The sequence below is a fragment of the Acinonyx jubatus genome, chromosome B4, assembly GCF_027475565.1.
Source record: "Acinonyx jubatus isolate Ajub_Pintada_27869175 chromosome B4, VMU_Ajub_asm_v1.0, whole genome shotgun sequence".
Lineage (NCBI taxonomy): Eukaryota > Metazoa > Chordata > Mammalia > Carnivora > Felidae > Acinonyx > Acinonyx jubatus.
The window spans coordinates 15,385,666-15,403,528 of NC_069387.1; the positions used below are offsets into that span (position 1 = coordinate 15,385,666).

The 17,863-nt window shown below is 38.9% G+C and overlaps 1 protein-coding gene across 1 annotated transcript in view; it reads right to left on the reverse strand.

Moving 5' to 3' along the window:
- Nucleotides 1-17,863, reverse strand: part of CUBN (cubilin) — a 274,477-nt gene that overhangs the window by 45,964 nt on the left and 210,650 nt on the right. The window contains exons 55-57 of the mRNA XM_027073522.2: nucleotides 13,710-13,866; nucleotides 11,036-11,185; nucleotides 654-854 (exon numbers count right to left, since the gene is read on the reverse strand). Coding sequence (XP_026929323.2) covers nucleotides 654-854; nucleotides 11,036-11,185; nucleotides 13,710-13,866 — 508 coding nt within the window. The remainder of the gene's footprint in view (nucleotides 1-653; nucleotides 855-11,035; nucleotides 11,186-13,709; nucleotides 13,867-17,863) is intronic.

Below are 17,863 nucleotides of genomic sequence, written 5' to 3' on the forward strand. Positions count from 1 at the left end.
GTTTTTAAATACATGATTAAATCGTCTATAGCGAATGAAAAGATCCTGGTAGCTACCAAGGCCGTTGCTCAATCTATGACATGCCTTTTCACTTTGCCTTTGAAATAAAGAAGTTGCAAATTATAACAGAGTTGAATATATCAATCTTTTCTTTTCCATTAGACCTTATGCTTTTTGTATATTATTTAAAAATTATTTCCGAACAGAACATCACAACGATATTCTCTTCAACTTTTTTTCTAAATCATAAAATACTACTTTTCACATTAGCAAAGTGATTTGGAGAAATGAAACAGGTATCTGAATAGTCCAGGCCAAAAGTCACCTTTATATAATATACTAACAACTAAAGACAGCAGGAACGTTAATTCTAACTTAAATTACCAAAATAAATCCCAATCTTCCATTTGGTTTTCAAAGAGTAGTTCTACCCAAAGTTCATTGAAAAGGTCCCCTCCCCCCATTTTTTGTTTTTTGCGTTGATTTTTGAAGAAAATGCCTGAGTATTTGTAGAGCAGGCATCTAATTGATAATTTTTCCCCTTAATGTGTCTGAGTCTTCAAGTGGTGATGTATGAATCACCATTAAAACTCCTTATGGGAATGACTCAAGAAAAGAAGCAAATTCCAGACAATATCATTATAGCTACTCACGGGTTATCTTATAGTCAAGCTTGAATCCCAAGGCAGTGGTGTATGCATTTGAGTAGAAGTTGAACAGCACCGGGCCTACGATGGTGACAGGAGGCAGGATCTCGTCACCACATATGGTGGCAAAAGGCGTGGAAGAGAAGCTGGAGCCTCTGATGATGTGAAGGCCATCACTGTCACAGCTACCCGTTACAGCTGAGCGAGCTGCATAGAGCACGGAACAACCAGCGTTAGAATCAGAAACAACAAGGGTGATCAGTGCTATCAATGTTCAGACAAAAATGTAATGCAGATTCATGCAATGTACATAGAAATTAAAAGAAGAGTCAAGAGCTATTTTGGTAAGTCGCTATTTAACTTGGTGTCCTGATGAAACCATGTTTACCCTAGTTATAAAGCAAGCGGTATGAGAAAACAGGTAGATCTCCACAATAGATAAATCCCGCTCTCAAACAATCCAGAATTTTCTTCCTTTATAAAATGGCTCCTTTCATTCAGTGACTATAGACTGAGAACAATTTTGCCTGCCAGGGACACTGGGCAAGACGTGAAGACAACATTTCGTTGTAACGCTGGGGTGCACTAGTGGCATGGAGTGGGGCAAGGCCAGGGGTCCTGCTAAACATGTTCCAGTGCTCAGGGCAACCCACACCTTCCCCTCCTCCCACCACGACAAAAGTCACCTGGCCCAAAATGTCAACCACACTGCTTTTGCAAAACCCTGCTCTAAAAAAATGTCTTTAATGTTTATTTACTTCTTGACAGAGAGAGACAGAGCATGAATGGGGGAGAGGCAGAATGAGAATGAGAGGGAGACACGGAATCCAAAGCAGGCTTCAAGCTATCAGCACAGACCTCAACACGGGGCTCTAACTCACAAGCTGAGTGATCATGACCCAAGCCGAAGTCAGATGCTGAGCGCAGTGAGCCACCCAGGCATCCTGCAAAACCCTGTTTTAACTTAATGCATATGTACAGATAAGGGACTCCTACCATGGAGAGATAATGAGAAATTCCTTAATATTCACTGAACAACATTTTTAAATATTCACACAAACAACATTAGTTAAGAGTTTAGTGACTGCTAGATATACATATCTATATATCACTGTTTTTTTTCTAATTATATATGCATAGAAATATATACTCTAAGCCATTCCACAGAGAAATGCAAAACACTATAAACAAAATTTTTAAAAGACTTATTACTGCACCCTATGCAGTCATTTTTACAGGTTAATGACACTGTGAAAACATTAATGGGATCATACTGAGCATGATCTTTTGTAACTTAATTTTTATTAACATAAAATAACATAACCACACATTTTATGTGATTAAATATTCTTTTAAAACATTGAATTTAATGCATACGTAAAACTCTAACATATAGATGTACCATATTAAGTTCAATTAATCCTCCATTGCTTGCTAATTCTATCTTTTCCACCTTATTTTGATTAAAAATACTGTTGAAACAAACACTCTTGTACATAGATATTTGCTGAAGTTTCTCATTATGTCATTAGGATATGTTTTTAGAAGTTGGGTTACTGGTACAAAGGTAAGGTTCTTTTTGGGTTTATCAAGTGGCCCCTTGGAAAGGTGTTTTTAACTTACAGTACCATGGCAACTGAGGTATCTAACATTGTCCCCAGTTCTACATTTGCATTCTCCTGGAGATAAACTCTGCCCCATTAATAATCACTGCCCATTTACCCCTCCCTCTTTACTGCTCTCCCAACCCTAGGCAACCACGAACCTACTTTCAATCTCTATGGATTTGTCCACTCTGGACATTTCACATAAACAGAATTGTGTCATATGCAGTCTTTTGTCACTGGCTGCTTTTACTCAACATGATGTTTTTGCGTTTCATCCATGTTGCAGCATGTGTTGGTATTTCATTCCTTCCAAGGCTGAGTAGTATTCCATTATATGGATAGACCACAGTTTGTTTATCCATTCAGCAATGAATGGACATTTGGTTTGTTTCTACCTTTTGGCTATTATGAATCATGCTGCAGTGAACATTCATGTACAAGGTTTTGTGTGGACATATGGCTTCAATTCCCTTGGGTATTTAAGCAGGACTAGAATTGATGACTCATGGTAACTCTCTGTTTAACATTTTTAGGACCTGACTATTTTCCAAAGATGCTACACCATTTTACCACCCCACCAGCACTATATGAGGGTTCCAGTTTCCCACCCCCTCACCAACACTTGTTATTGTCTGTCTTTATTTAGCTATCCTAGTGGGTACAAAGTAATAGCTCATTATGGTGTTGATTTGCATTTCCCTATGACTAATGACACTAAGCATCTTTTCATGTGCTTATTGGATACTCTCTTTGCATACTCTCTTTGAAGAAATGTCTATTCAGACCCTTTGCCATTTTAAAATTAGGTCATACATCTATTATTGTTGACCTGTAAGAGTTCTTTCATATTCTGGACACCAGCATGGTCTCAAATCTCTATTTCTTTTGGATAAATACCTAAGAGTGGAATTGCTGGGTCAGAAATTATAATTCCAGGGACTATCATAATCATAATCATTGTTATTATTTTTATAGAATCCCACTATCCTGAGCACTGTTGATAGATTGATTACTTCAAGATAGGATGTAGGACCCAATCTAGACCAATCAGGTGTGTTCAACCTGTAACTGAGTAAGAGGGAGTCAATAGTAGAAGCCACAGATGTTCAACTTGGGAAAACATCAGCAGCTGTCTCCTGACATGTGACAGAAGGTCCGCTGCGGTAAGAGAAAATGAAGTTGTCGTGCGGAAAGCAACAAAAAGAGATGGGGGTGGGGCGGGAGTGGGAAGGAAAGAGAGCATTCTGAAGGATTCTTGTTCCTGCTTCTGCTTGTTCTGGAAGCCCATAACTCCCTTCTTATTTTTAAACCTCCCATTTATGAGAGAAGATAGCCCAGCATTCTTCCTATAAACTCTGTATCAGTGCTAACCTGAAGATCATCTACCACTTCTAACTGAAATAAGCTTGATAAATGCATTTTCTTTTACATATCTGTATATTAAAAATCCCCCTCTCCTTTTCAGATGTATTATCTTAGAGAAAAAATTGATGGAGGACATTTGGCTCCCTAGCTATGTTTCTACCCAACTTCAATCTTGAGTATGAGTTCAAGATATTTATTAAATTAACCTCAAAGAATTTCTTCATTTTGGAAATCCTGGAATAGGAATGCTTCTAATTGGAGATAAATCTCCTAGAAATGTGAAAGACTTAACTCCATGACAATACCATATAAATAGAAGCAATATGTTGTTGGGAAAATAGGACAAAAAAAGAAATACATTAAAGTCAGATGCATAGTTTGAATTCTGAAAGATTATGTACCCTTAATTGTAACCTCTTAATTTGTGCTCAAGCCACTAAAATCTTTATTGGAATTTTAAAAATTCAGAGTAGGTGAGTTTGAGAATCAAAAAATATTATGCATTAGCTTAAAAATATCTTTAGCCATCGACAATATATAAAGTTTTAATAGCAAAATCACAGAATGAAAGGAAATATTGCCAATGCTACATTAAAAGCTTGGTTCCACTTTGATCCAATAGTTTGCTATGCAGATATCTGTTAAGTATTAAAGAGTTAGTTTTTAAGTTGTTGACCTAATGATATAGACTATGACAGTGGTGGTTGTCTTAGAAAATTATGGAAAGGTTGTGAAACATGGGTAAAAAGTGTCATAGAGTTGATCATGTTTCCAAAATATTAATTAAAGGAACCAGTTCAGTTCTAGAAAGTTTGCCAAATAGCAGTGGTACATCTATAACAAGATACAACCAAAACTCATTAACTGTTCACAAAGATCTATGTTCAACAATAAGGACATTGGGTAGGGGAGAGGCAGAGGAAGTTGAGAGAGGATTTTATAATCTTTTTGTAGATGGCGAGAGAGTATCAAACAACTAAACCATTCAAAAAAATCTGCTCATCTGCACAGCCTGACTCAATATTATGAAAGTAATGATATTTGGCAAGTTGCTTGGTAGGTTAAGACATTCTTATATCCTTTCCAGCAGTCATTTCTTGAAGGTAGGATGTCCTTCTAAATTTTATCCATAAAAAAAATCAAACACTACATGATATAAGAATTTATAAAATTTACCTGAAGTCTAAGAACATAACAAGGATTAGCATAAACAAGGTAAAGTATAAGAAAATGAGATATAACTATCTTGATGGGGATAAAGTAATTCACACATATATATCCTTTCCTCAAGCTCTACTTATCACATCACCAACAGTCTGATTCTTGGTGACAGTTATCAGATAATAAAACACTCTTCCATAATCATAGGGGGAAACCAATTGAATATACAATAAAAATATACACAAACCTCTCAAATAGAATATAGTTAAATGCAACTAGCATGATCGCCTTCTAGGAAGAGAAAGGAACTTGGTCAAGGCTTGAAGAAGTTCTTCAAGGACCAAGATAAATATCCAAGTTGAGTTTATGGCCAAGAGGTAACATTTATTAGACATATGAGGACTTATCAGGAAGAGGTAACCTGAGATTGAATGATGCATTCTCCTTGGACTAGAGCCTGTATCATGAGAAAAGGAGCTCCAGTCATTCTTAATCCTATCTTTAGTAAATAATTTGATGTATATTTACTACTGAAATCTCTGAGTGTAAAGCAATCCTCCATGATTTGTTTTGATGATTATTTTCCATCCTTCTAAAAAACTTTGGGATTGTATTGTTTGAAATGGGTAAGGCTCTATCCAATGTATTGAAATACAATTTTTATCACACTTTTCTGACTTTATTACAGAGAAATGTTCAATTCTGAATGCCATTATGATTCCAAGAACTTGGAGAGAACTGAAAGGAAACCAAGGATGAGTAATTCAGCAAATAGTATAAACTTGTAAAATTTAAAAAAAAATTTTTTTTAACGTTTATTTACTTTTGAGACAGAGAGAGACAGTGCATGAACGGGGAGGGTCAGAGAGAGGGAGACACAGAATCTGAAACAGGCTCCAGGCTCTGAGCTGTCCGCACAGAGCCCGACGCGGGGCTCGAACTCACGGACCGCGAGAACATGACCTAAGCCAAAGTCGGCCGCTTAAACGACTGAGCCACCCAGGCTCCCCTAAACTTGTAAAATTTAGATTCAGAGTGCAATTTTTCTTGAGAGCCATAGATAGAGAGGCAGAGATATCTAAGAGGACTACAGATAGGGAAAAATCATTTGGGTTGGACTATTTTAATACTGTAGATAAGATAAAGTCTTTTCAGTAAAGCAGTGAAGAGCTCTAGGAAAAGGTACATGAAGTAGAGGGCAGCAATGCCTAGTCAACATTGCTCCTAGTAGCTTGAAGACTGGATTGCCCAATGGGGGAATGACCGAGTGGGACCAAGAAGCATGTGCCAGCATAGAACTAAGCTCTACAGGATGTGCAGGCCAAAGTCTTATAACCCAGGAAGCAGGGAATCCCACACAACTGAACTCTTGCCTCCAGTGCTTGACCAATTTGAATAAACCATCAAGAGTAACTATTTCAAAAGAAGCGTTGCCCAATGCTTTCTAAAATAATACATTGTGAAATGTGCCTCCATTCTGATTTCTTTAGAAACAGTTAAGAAAGCAAAGAGAAGAAATGGTTAAGTAGTTGAAAAATGCTATTAAAAAATAAAACCTTAGATTATATGGCAGGGGGTAACGTGAACTAAGACAATTGACAAAATCTAATCATTGGGCTTCTTTGTGCGAAAAAGAGCAAAAGGAAAAATCTAAAACTAAATTTTCTTTTCTTTTCTCTTTTAGCTTATATGAGGTATGACATGTAAACCAGGAGCTCTCAGTAAGTTTTAAAAATTCAGCCAAATATTACAAAGGACTTACCATCTGGCCACTCTGTGAATCTAGCCCTAATCTTGGGGCCTTTTGAGGCCATCTTTAGAGGAGAGTGAGCAAAACATTTGCCTTTCTGTTTGTCTCCAATTTCTGTGCTACTCTACTATTTAGTTCTTATCAACTGATCTGAGAAAAACTGAATTTAGAATTTGCCTAGGGGAGCCTAGTTGGCTCAGTCGGTTAAGCATCTGACTCTTGGTTTCAGCTCAGGTCATGCTCTTGTGGTTCGTGAGCTTGAGCCCTGCATCTGGCTCTGCACTGACAGCACAGAGCCTGCCTGAGATTCTCTCTCTCCCTCCCTCTGCCCTTTCTTTGCTTTCTCTGTCTCTCAAAATAAATAAACTTCAAAAAAAAAGAAAAAAGATTTTGCCTAGATTTAGGATTTTTTAGTTAAAATTTTTAAACTTTTCATTCTCACTAAGGTGAATCAATGTTATAATTGATTTTAATGATAAAAAAATCAAGAAATAGAAGGCCTTCACTTGCCATAGGGTACCTCATCTATAGTGTCTCATCTATAAGGTAGAAAATAAATCAATAAAAATAAAAATAAATGGTCTGTCATCTTCCCAGCAATGTCGAGGCATCTCCTTGGGCACATGAATAATGAAAACACAAAACTACACTTTGTGACCATTCAATACTTGGGAAAACTAAATAAATATTTATTTAAGAACATCTGATTCCAAAATAAGTACAAACATTGACAGTTTTCTCTTACACTTTGCTGTTAGCTTTTGTCTGTTTTTGGTGTTTCCTTTTTGACCAAAAGAAACATATTGAATTTGTCAATTTTCTTCTATTTTACAGCTTTTTTTTTTTTTTAAGAGAGCGTGAGTAAGCGAGAGTGTGAGCAAGGCAGATAGGCAGAGGTAGAGGGGAGAAAGAGAGAAAATCCCAAGCTGGCTCCACACTCAGCATGGGGCCCAACACAGGGCTCAATCCCATGATCCCGGGATCATGAGCTGAGCCAAAGTCAAGAGTTGGATGCTCAACTAACTGAGTCACCCAGGTGCCCCTTTTTAAAATTTTTTAAATTTTATTTTTTTAATGTTTATTTTTGAGAGAGAGAGAGAACAGAAGCAGGGGAGGGGCAGAGAAAGAAAGGGAAACACAGAATGTGAAGCAGGCTCCAGGCTCCAAGATGTCAGCACAGAGCCTGATGCGGGGCTTGAACCCATGAACCGTGAGATCACGACCTGAGCTGAAGTCAGACACTTAAGCAACTGAGCCACCCAGGCACCCCTGGTTTTCATTTTTTATATTTTACAACTTTTAACACCACTGTTAAGAATACCAAGAGCCATTTCAATCTTGAGGTGACATTCAGGGAAAAAAAAATGTTGCCTTGTAAATGCTCAAACAGAAATTTTTCCCATGACTTTTAATTGATTTCACTGCAATTTTTATATTTCATCAGTAATTATATAGAATATATATTATAGAAGATTATATATGATATAATACAGAAGATCACATAACCTCCTGTAGTGGAAGGTAGGTCACTGAACGTTTCCAGTCTCCCGATGGTGAAAGCACCAGGGTACAGTGGAGTAATCAGTATGCTAGCCTGAACAGCAATACCTTCCCTAACAATGCCTTCCAACTGTCAGTGTTTGGGAGATACAACATGCAAGTGTATGGCCCCGTTGTATTTTGTAGTCTGGGATAGCCCATCTTATTTTTGCCAGATCTACCTTTTATGCTAATGACCCACCAAAAGAGTAGATCTAGAACCCTCATCTCTGCCAAGGTCAACAGGGCTCTGTTGATGTGCTGGGCTCAGAAATGCTCAGACAAATGTGGACAGTCTTTCAGAAACAGTTCCTTTGGCCTAGCTAGAAAGGCTAAGTCTCCTGAAAAAAAATGAAACGAAACAAAACGAAACAAAATAAAATAAAATAAAATAAAATAAAATAAAATAAAAATAAACCTGCAGCTTTTTGAGGGGAACAACTTTCCGTTTTATCACAACATATGAACATGAATTCCTCAGGCCCACTTTGGAAGAGGTGGAAGGTTATTTTTACCGTAGCTAATGAATATCTGGCTTGTTAATGATATTCAGTGAATGTCAGCATTGCTATGGTTAGTGATAAGAATCTAATTACAAGATAAATTTGATTAATGTTGCCCTTTTTGGGAATCATCATAATTCAATTAATCTATAGCCGGAAATTACTCAAACATGCTGAGTACCTGCAACACTGGAAATGTCACAAGACATTATCATAAGCCTATCATCTTATTAAGAAAATCAACCTTTCAATGGGGTGAGGGTTAGCAAATAACTTAATCTGGGAAAAACAAGTATCTGTTCTAGGCAACTCGTGTTAAGTTCTATCTGGAGAGCCAGAATGGTGGCAACAGCAAAAATAACAGAACAGTGGCCACTCTGATATATTATAATTCACAAAATAGGCTTCTACAAGCATTATTTGAGTTTCATAACTACTATTTTATATTTAAAAAAAATTGAGTTTGAGAAAGAAAGGTTAATTTGCACAAAGTCACCTGACTAGTACGTGGTTGACGTGGCATTGAGACATATTCTAATTTTGTTTTCATTTTTATTTATTTCTGAGAGAGAAAGAGACAGAGACAGAGCATGAGTGGGGGAGGGGCAGAGAGAGAGGGACACACAGAACCCGAAGCAGGTTCCAGGCTCCGAGATGTCAGCACAGAGCCCGAAATGGGGCTTGAACTTGTGAACTGTGAGATCAGGACCTGAGCCGAGGTCAGAAGCCCAACCGACTGAGCCACCCAGGTGCCCCGGGATACATTCTAAAATGCTGTGCACTCTCCCACCACCCCAGGCCAGTGGTCCCAAGGATGCTTGGGGTCAGTATGGGTTCCTTTGTCATAAAACATATACCATTGGCATTGGCAGTGTTTTTGTGGCTATAGTATATGGTATATCTACCAGCGTCTCTTTTTTTAATTCTAAATGATATTGGCAGATGACATTTTTATGATTATGTAATTTAATGAGAACAAATGCACAATCCAAGCCACGTGCTTTTCTCCTGTTATTAGAATAACTTTTCCCCAATTATAAAAATAATAGAAAAGGTATGAAGAAAATACATATCACCTATAAATCTATGCATAGTGGTAAACTCTTAAAGTACTGCTTTATAGCCTTATGCATGTTATTATTATTATTATTATTATTTTTGCTCTTATAATACTTCTATTTTTTTAATGTTTTTTTCAGGAGTAGAATTTAGTGATTCATCACTTACATACAACACCCAGGGCTCATCCCAACAAGTGCCCTCCTTAATGCCCATCACCCATGTAGCCCATCCCCCAACCCAACACCTCTCCAGCAACCCTCAGTTTGTTCTCTGTATTTAAGAGTCTCTTACGGTTTGCCATCCTCTCTATTTTTACCTTATTTTTCCTTCCCTTTCCCTTTGCTCATCTGTTTGGTCTCATGTTATTTTTAAATACAAAATTGGATCATTTTAGATACACTGTTTTACCTTCCCCTAATACTTCACATACTGTGAACACATTTTTATACTACAGAGATGTTGTGCCAGCAAATGCTGAAAAGATACATTTTACTTCATTTTCCATTTTCACAGTGACAGGCATCAATTCATACTTGGCATTTTTTAGCAAACACATGTGCCAAAATTTACAACCTGTAGAGATGTGGGAAAAGGAGGTCATAGAAAAAGGATAAAGTGAGAGAAGCTTTGTTAATTTATCAATGTAGCAGTACTGACATGTCATTCTTATCTTTATGAAACATAAATTTCCTCAATGCTGAATACTGTAGCATATTTTGCTTACTGTAGCTTTTCACGGGCATGGGAGACTAACCCAAACAGAAAGAAATTTGGGTTACGCAGAGGTAGCGTGACAAATCTACAGGCTAATTATAATTTAGAAATGGAAAGTTAATTTGTAAAGAATAAACTTTAAAAACAAATCTTAAAAAAAAAAACCTCTATCACTAACATGTGCTACCTTTCAAGACTTTTTTTTTTCTTTAAGCAATTCGTATGATGCTTCTGTTACATTCTTAAAGCTCTTATGTTACTTTTTTCATATCTGGATGGAATATATAGAATGGTACATATGGTCTTAAAATACCAAATGGAATTTTAATCATGTTTACATCAAAAATACTCTAACATTTTATTTTTTTAATGTTTGTTTATTCTGAGAGACAGAGAACATGCCTGCGAGCAGGGAAGGGAGAGAGAGAGGGAGAGAGAGAATCTCAAGCAGAATCCACACTGTCAGCAGAGACCAATTCGGAGCTTGATCTCACATATCCTGAGATCTTGACCCGAGCCCAAATCAAGAGTAGAATGCTCAACTGACTGACCCACCCAGATGCCCCCAAAATACTCTAACATTTTAAACATTTCCTTCAAGTGATGAATTTATACCACCTCTGGCTCTATTTATCACTCGTTCATTTATTAAGAATCTAAATGTCATTTACATAAGAATAAACTTACCTTCCAAGTGGAAAGACACAAAAGTCAGGAGGACCAGGGACAGAGGATCAGCCTTGATGATGTAGGTACAATTCATGTCGTTGTCATAGTGCTTTGGGTAGTTTGGAGAAAGGATGTAACCTGAAGGGTTGGTGAAATTACCTCCACATCCTATGTGGGAAGAAAAAGGCATAATCAGAACATTTGTTTTCACGTGTAGGATCTTATCAGCGAGGGAAAGACTCAAGTTCTCTAGAGACATATTTCCTGACATATTCCAAATGAAAGAAACAATAACTAAGGGGATGGGGCTCTGATTTTTAAAATACATATGCAGCCAAAATGAGTACATTCTATGTGTTTTCGAAAATGCTGCAGAGTTTGGGGCTAGGTAGTAGACATTTTACCAAAAATCCATTGCAGATCACTTAATTTGAAGATAATATGGAAAGGATAACTGGGCAAAGATCGAATATGGTTCATGTAGATAAAGACATAAAACAGATGAAGTGATTTGTACACTTACATGGTTTTGTTCATTTGTTTGTTTGTTGTTTTTTAAGGAGGCTCCATGTTCAATGTAGGGCTTGAACTCATGATCCTGAGATCAAAAGGAAAATGTTCTACTGACTTGAGCTAGACAGGTGCCCCCATTTAATGGTTTTAAAATATCTTATAATAACATTAGAAAACTATGTTATTTTCATTAATATTGTAATCTGGCCACAAAAGCAATGCCTGCTTTTAAAAATGTTGAATTTACTAATGCCAATTCTTATCAAATTCTCACATGGATGATTCCCTGGTGTCAGAAATAGAGAACCATCCTCTTACTGATGTGGAAAACAAAGGCAAAATAAATGTAGAAAAAAGTCAAATTTGCTTACAACTTGCAGCCCATTGACAAGGACTTACGGCAGGCAGGGTGACCTTCCTCCAGGAACTCATCTGCCTCAATGGTAATACTTTGCTAGGGGCAAAAGGTAACCTTAGCTTGATATTAGCCCCGACCTCCTGTAAGTCTCCTTTAACATATAAAAATCTCTTTGGGGGAGTCTGGGTGGCTCAGTTGGTTAAGCTTAAGTGTCCAACTCTTTGTTTCAGTTGAGGTCATGATCTCATGGTTCATGAGTTCAAACCCCACATCAATCCACAGGGATTCTCTCTCTCTCCCTCTCTCTCTGCCTCTCCGTCTCTCTCTCAAAATAAATAAATAAATAAATAAGTAAATAAGTAAATAAATAAATATTTTTATATTTATATGTATATATTTAGAATATAATATAAAATAATACTATAATATAATATTTATTATATATAATTAATATTTTATATATATATATATATATATATATATATATATATATATATATAGCCTCTTTGGAAACTTCCTGTATTTCTAACCACCCTCCCCAAGATATAAGTTAGCAATCATCCTGCAAACGTATGGCACACTGATACACATCTGAAGGGTCTCATGACTAAGGGTTTACTAGACAGTAGTAAATGACCTTATCCTAACAACATCTAGCCCCTCAAGGTCCTGGAAACCTTGCTTCCAAATTCGTTAGAGACTCAGCTATCCCTAACGTCCTCCCAGCCTGAAACTATATAATCAGTCAGTCCTCACAACCCCAGTGCAGTTCTTTCTGCCTACGAGTCCTGTCTCTGTGCTTTAATAAAACCACTGTTTTTGCCCCAAAGATGTCTCAAGAATTCTTTCTTGACCGTTCACTCCCAGACCCCAACATTTCACATCAGCACCACTAAAATGACATTTGTTTGCATATAACCACTAACTAGTTAATGCACATCACTCCCTGACCTATCACATATGAAAATATCAGTATCCTTCTAAACGGATATCGAAACATACAGTCATGCACTCACACACACACGCACAAGAACCAAGCGAAGGAGGACCCGGAATTAGGCCCGGGCCGGCCTTTCCTTCCTCCCTTTCCACCACACTGTCTCTCCTTCGTGTCTGAAATACCTATTCACTGCATCACTCTCTCTAATTGTTTTCATCAGACTTGTTCCAAAACAGTGGTTTGTGTTTAGTGGCTACTCCTCTGAATGCAGCCAGCAGGCACACATCACTGCTTCTCAGACTTGAAACCCTTTGCATTTGTCACTACTCTGATCTGTGAGTAGTCATCACAGAAGGAAGGGAAAATCCTGAAGAAAGTGACGCAAAGTTTACTGACTTCGAGAATCATCTGGGTGAGAGTGAAAACATGCAAGTCTCCACAGGTAGAAATTGTGAGCTCCGGTGGGTCAAGTGAGGCCCGACCATCCAATACTCAGTGGGTTCAAAAAGCCCCAGGGTGACTTCCATGGAGGCCAGGGTGCCGCTCACCAGGCACACCGATTGTCTACTAATTACCAGCCTCCTGGGCTTCTCTAATTCCTGCCCCGCACTGGGTTTCAGGGTCATTTTTAGACATTGGCTGGTGGCACTCAAGCCCTCTCCGTCATCTCTCAGTTGGCCTCCCATTGAATTCAGCTCCAACTCTCACTGGTTTTTGAAAGAAGAGTGTGCTATCAGGATCAGGCGACCCCACCCCCACCCCCTCCCCTTTGAACCCCCAGTTCCAGCCAACCCTGGTTCAGCCCCCACTCTCCCACACGCCTGCCTGCGGCAGCCCCACCCTTTGAAGGGCCACCCGGTTTGGCTTTTAGGGCTACTTACGGCTCACAAAGGATGCAGAGAAGCCCTGAGCCGGGGCTTCCTGAGACTGGAACACGGCTGTGAATGCATTTCTTGGTGTCATGATGGAACCGGGAGCCACACTGCCACAGCTCGAGGCTAACAGGGCTTTGTCCATTTCCTCAGTTCCTGCCCACACCTAGCAGAGCCATAGACACGACTTAACGCTTGAAATTTTCCCCTGTAGATAGTCTAATGTGCTTAGGCTGGAAAATTCACAGAACCGGGGTGTAATAGACCTAAACATGGTAGTAAATGAAACACATGCAAATCTGTAATATTTTCTTTTGAGAATAGTGTTTTTAAGCTGCTTTTTAATGAGATATCCCGTTCTTGACCCTTGCAAAGAGACTGACCATTTTCATGTAGCTAGGCAGTGATTTCTAAAAAAAAATCAACCATTACTCATATTCTTCTTACCTTCTCCTCATTGGCCTGATCTAGCTAAGATCATAAGGTGTCAAGGGAGACAGAGCAGTGATGTGTGCTACTGTGAGGCTTATCATTTGTCCCGGGTAGATGGCAGACCGTGGGCTGCAAGGAGACAACATGTACCAAGAAGCCCATGGAAATTAATACATTTGTAGAGCCTGAGGAAAAGGGACATGAATTCCAAGTATACATGTAATCATCATGAACTGGAATAAATCATGGAAGACTTCCTGGCAGTGTTCACCTTTAAGGTTCATTTTGAAGAAAGGGTGAGATTCGGCCCCGAGGTGCTATTTACCGAAAACTGGGTTCCTAACTCCCAAGTGGACTTAGGCTGTCATTTCATTGGTCTGGCCACTCTAAAAGGAGTAATTCATATTTGAACCCATGAGAAAGGTCGTTGCTGAGGAATAAATTGTGAGCATTAAAATTCCAAATCGAGCCAATCCTAACCAGCCTAACCAGAGAAAAATAGTAATCATAGAATCATTTAAAAAAATTTTTAAATGTTTATTTATTTTTGAGAGAGAGAGAGAGAGACAACACGAGCGGGGTAGGGGTGTAGAGAGAGGGAAACACTGAAGCAGGCTTCAGCATCCAAACTGGCACAGAGCCCAATACAGGGCTCGAAATCACTAACCGTGAGATCATCAGCTGAGCTGAGGTTGGACACTTAACTCACTGAGCCACCCAGCTGCCCCCATAGAATCACTTCCAATGCAGAGTTCCAACCGTGAAAGGAGCTGTCATGGAGCTAGCTAGAGTATATAACAGGGGGCTTCACCTGGGTTGGGGAGGGTGTCACTGCCTGAAGAAGCACCTGTGACAGGAAGGGGCGGGGCTATTTCAAGGAACAGAGAGCAAACTGAATGAGGAGTGAGGAGGGTTGCAGAGTGCCTGCAAGCCTCCAGGCTAAGGTCCTGAAAATGGCAAGGGGCCAGTGGAAAACAGGCTCTAGGACACTTTTGAAAATCATTATGATGTGAAGGGTGCCTGGATGGTTCAGTCAGTTAAGGTTCCAACTTCGGCTCAGGTCACGATCTCACGGCTCGTGAGTTCAAGCCCTGCACTGGGCTCTGTGCTAACAGCTCAGAGCCTGGACCTTGCTTCGGATTCTGTGTCTCCCTCTCTCTCTCTGCCCCTCCCCTGCTCATGCTCTGTCTCTCTGTCTCTGTCTCTCTCTCAAAAATAAGTAAACATTAAAAAAAAATTTAGAAAATCATTACAATGTGGAAAATAGGAGGAAAAGAGAATACTGGGAGTTCCTCCAGGAGAATTCTGCAGTCGTTCAGGCAAGAGATCACAGCAACTAAAATGTTGGGTGACTCAAGGAAAATATTGGTATTAGGTAATAACTATATGTTAATGGGGAAAAGAGACCATTCAACACGTTTAACCAGGGAAGATCCCCCTCGTTGAGTGAGGCTCAACCAGGAGCAACTGTGCCCTCCCAAGGGGACATTTGGCAGTGTCTGGGGGCATTTTTGATTGCAACATTTGGTGTGGGGGCTGGCACGTAGTAGGGGGCAGGGGCCAGGGGCCAGGGAAACTGTAAACATCCTATAATGCACGAGACAACCCCCATCCCCACCCTCAACTAAGTATTATCTAGCCCAAGAAGGTAAATGGGTTTGGATTAGTCTTACTTGACTATTCAACATTTTCTTCATATCAAATTATATGAATGAAATTATTCATTTAGAACATATTACTTTCAGGAATATTCCTCAAAGAAAGCAAAGAAATAACAAGCCATTAAAAATTATTTCTATGGACAGATCAGTCCATAGGAAGAGGTATGAAATAAAACTGATTCATAGCACTGAGTTACTATTTCTCAGTTCTTTAAAGCCATATCATTTCCAGTGATTTTCAAACACTGGGTATCCAGCTGTTAATTACATTACTGAAGTCAAATTATGTTGCCATTTATCAGATATAGAAGGTGTCTGTCATGGGAGTTACTAACAACAAAGGCACAGATATTCTGCCAAATATCTAAAATCAAAAAAAGCATCAGGAGGGGGTGCCTGGGTGGCTCAGTCAGTTAAGCGTCCGACTTCAGCTCAGGTCATGATCTTGCGGTTTGTGAGTTTGAGCCCCATGTCAGACTCTGGGCTGACGGCTCAGAGCCTGGAACCTGCTTCAGATTCTGTGTCTCCTACTCTCTCTTCCCCTCCCCCACTCATTCTCTCCCCCCACCTCTCCCTCTCTCTCAAAAATAAACATTAAAAAAAATTTTTTAAAGCATCAGGAAAGAATCACACACTTCCAAATTTCTGTAATATATCCTTTAAGATGACCCTTTACTATCCAGGAAAATAGTATACAGAACTTTTCTATTCACATGTTTAAAAATTATAAATATGACTTAATGAGAGAGAGAGATATTTGCATGCACTATTTTTACAGTATTACTAAAAAGGCAAAGTGACAGATAAAACTTTTTATAAAGAATCTCAAGTGCTTTAATTAAGAACTTCAAGAATGATCAAGGGCTTATACTTTCCTGAAGCCATTAATTATGGATCTGACATCCTACCTTTTGGCCCAGGGACGTAAGTGTTGTAATGATAATAATGGCAAAGAGTTATTCAATATTCATTGCTGCCTTGTCAGTCAAGAGCTCATTTCATTACCCAGATGACCCAGGACTCATCAAAACCATATTGGATCTACAGAATGTCACAGAGCTGTCATTAAGTCAAAAACTTTCTGACTTTTGTTAAGGTTTGTATAATTCCAACTGGCTGTACATGATATCTTATCATTCAAGTAATTTTTTTAAAAAAATATTCCTTACTGGGGTGCCTGGGTGGTTCAGTCAGGTAAGTGTCCAACTCTTGGTTCAGCTCAGATCATGATCTCGCTGTTTGTGAGTTTGAGCCCTGTATCGGGCTCTGTGCGGGCAGCGTGGAGGCTGCTTGGGGTTCTCTTTCTCTCCCTCTCTCTCTCTGCCTCTCCCCCACTCCACTGTCTCTGTCTCTCTCAAAGTAAATAAACAAAATTATTGCCTATTAAGATACCTACAGATTCACATGCAGTTATAAGCTTTAATCTAGAGAAATCTCTTGTACACATTTCCCAGTGACCCTCAACCTTGACATCTTGCAAAATTAGAGTATAATATCATAACCAGGATGTTGATGTTGATACAGTCCAGTGATCTTACTCAACTTCTCAATTTTACTTATACTCATATGTGTGTGTGTGTGCATGTGTGTGCGCGTGTGTGTGTTCAGTTATGTACCACACATTCAAGATGATGAATAATCCCAACACCATAAGGGTTCCTAGAGTTGCCCTTTTATAATCATATACAATTTGCTCCCACACCCACATCTTTCTAACCTACGGCTGTCGTTCATTTTTAAGTATTGTTATTTTGAAAATGTTATATAAATAGAACAAAAGAGTATGTAACCTTTGGGTATTGGCTATTTTCACCTGCCCCAATGGTTATCTGTCCAAATGGTTAGTGGGTCAGTGGTTGGTTTGCTTTTACTGAGGACTTGCATTCCCTGGTAGGTATGTGACAGCTTGGCCATTCACCTGTTGAAGGACATGTGCACTGATTTCAATTTTTGGCTATTACAAATAAAGTTGAAATGAACATTTGTATACAGGTTTTTATGTCAACACAGTTTTCATTCCTCTGGGATAGATGTCTAAGAGGGCAGTTGCTGGATCTTATAGCAAGTGCA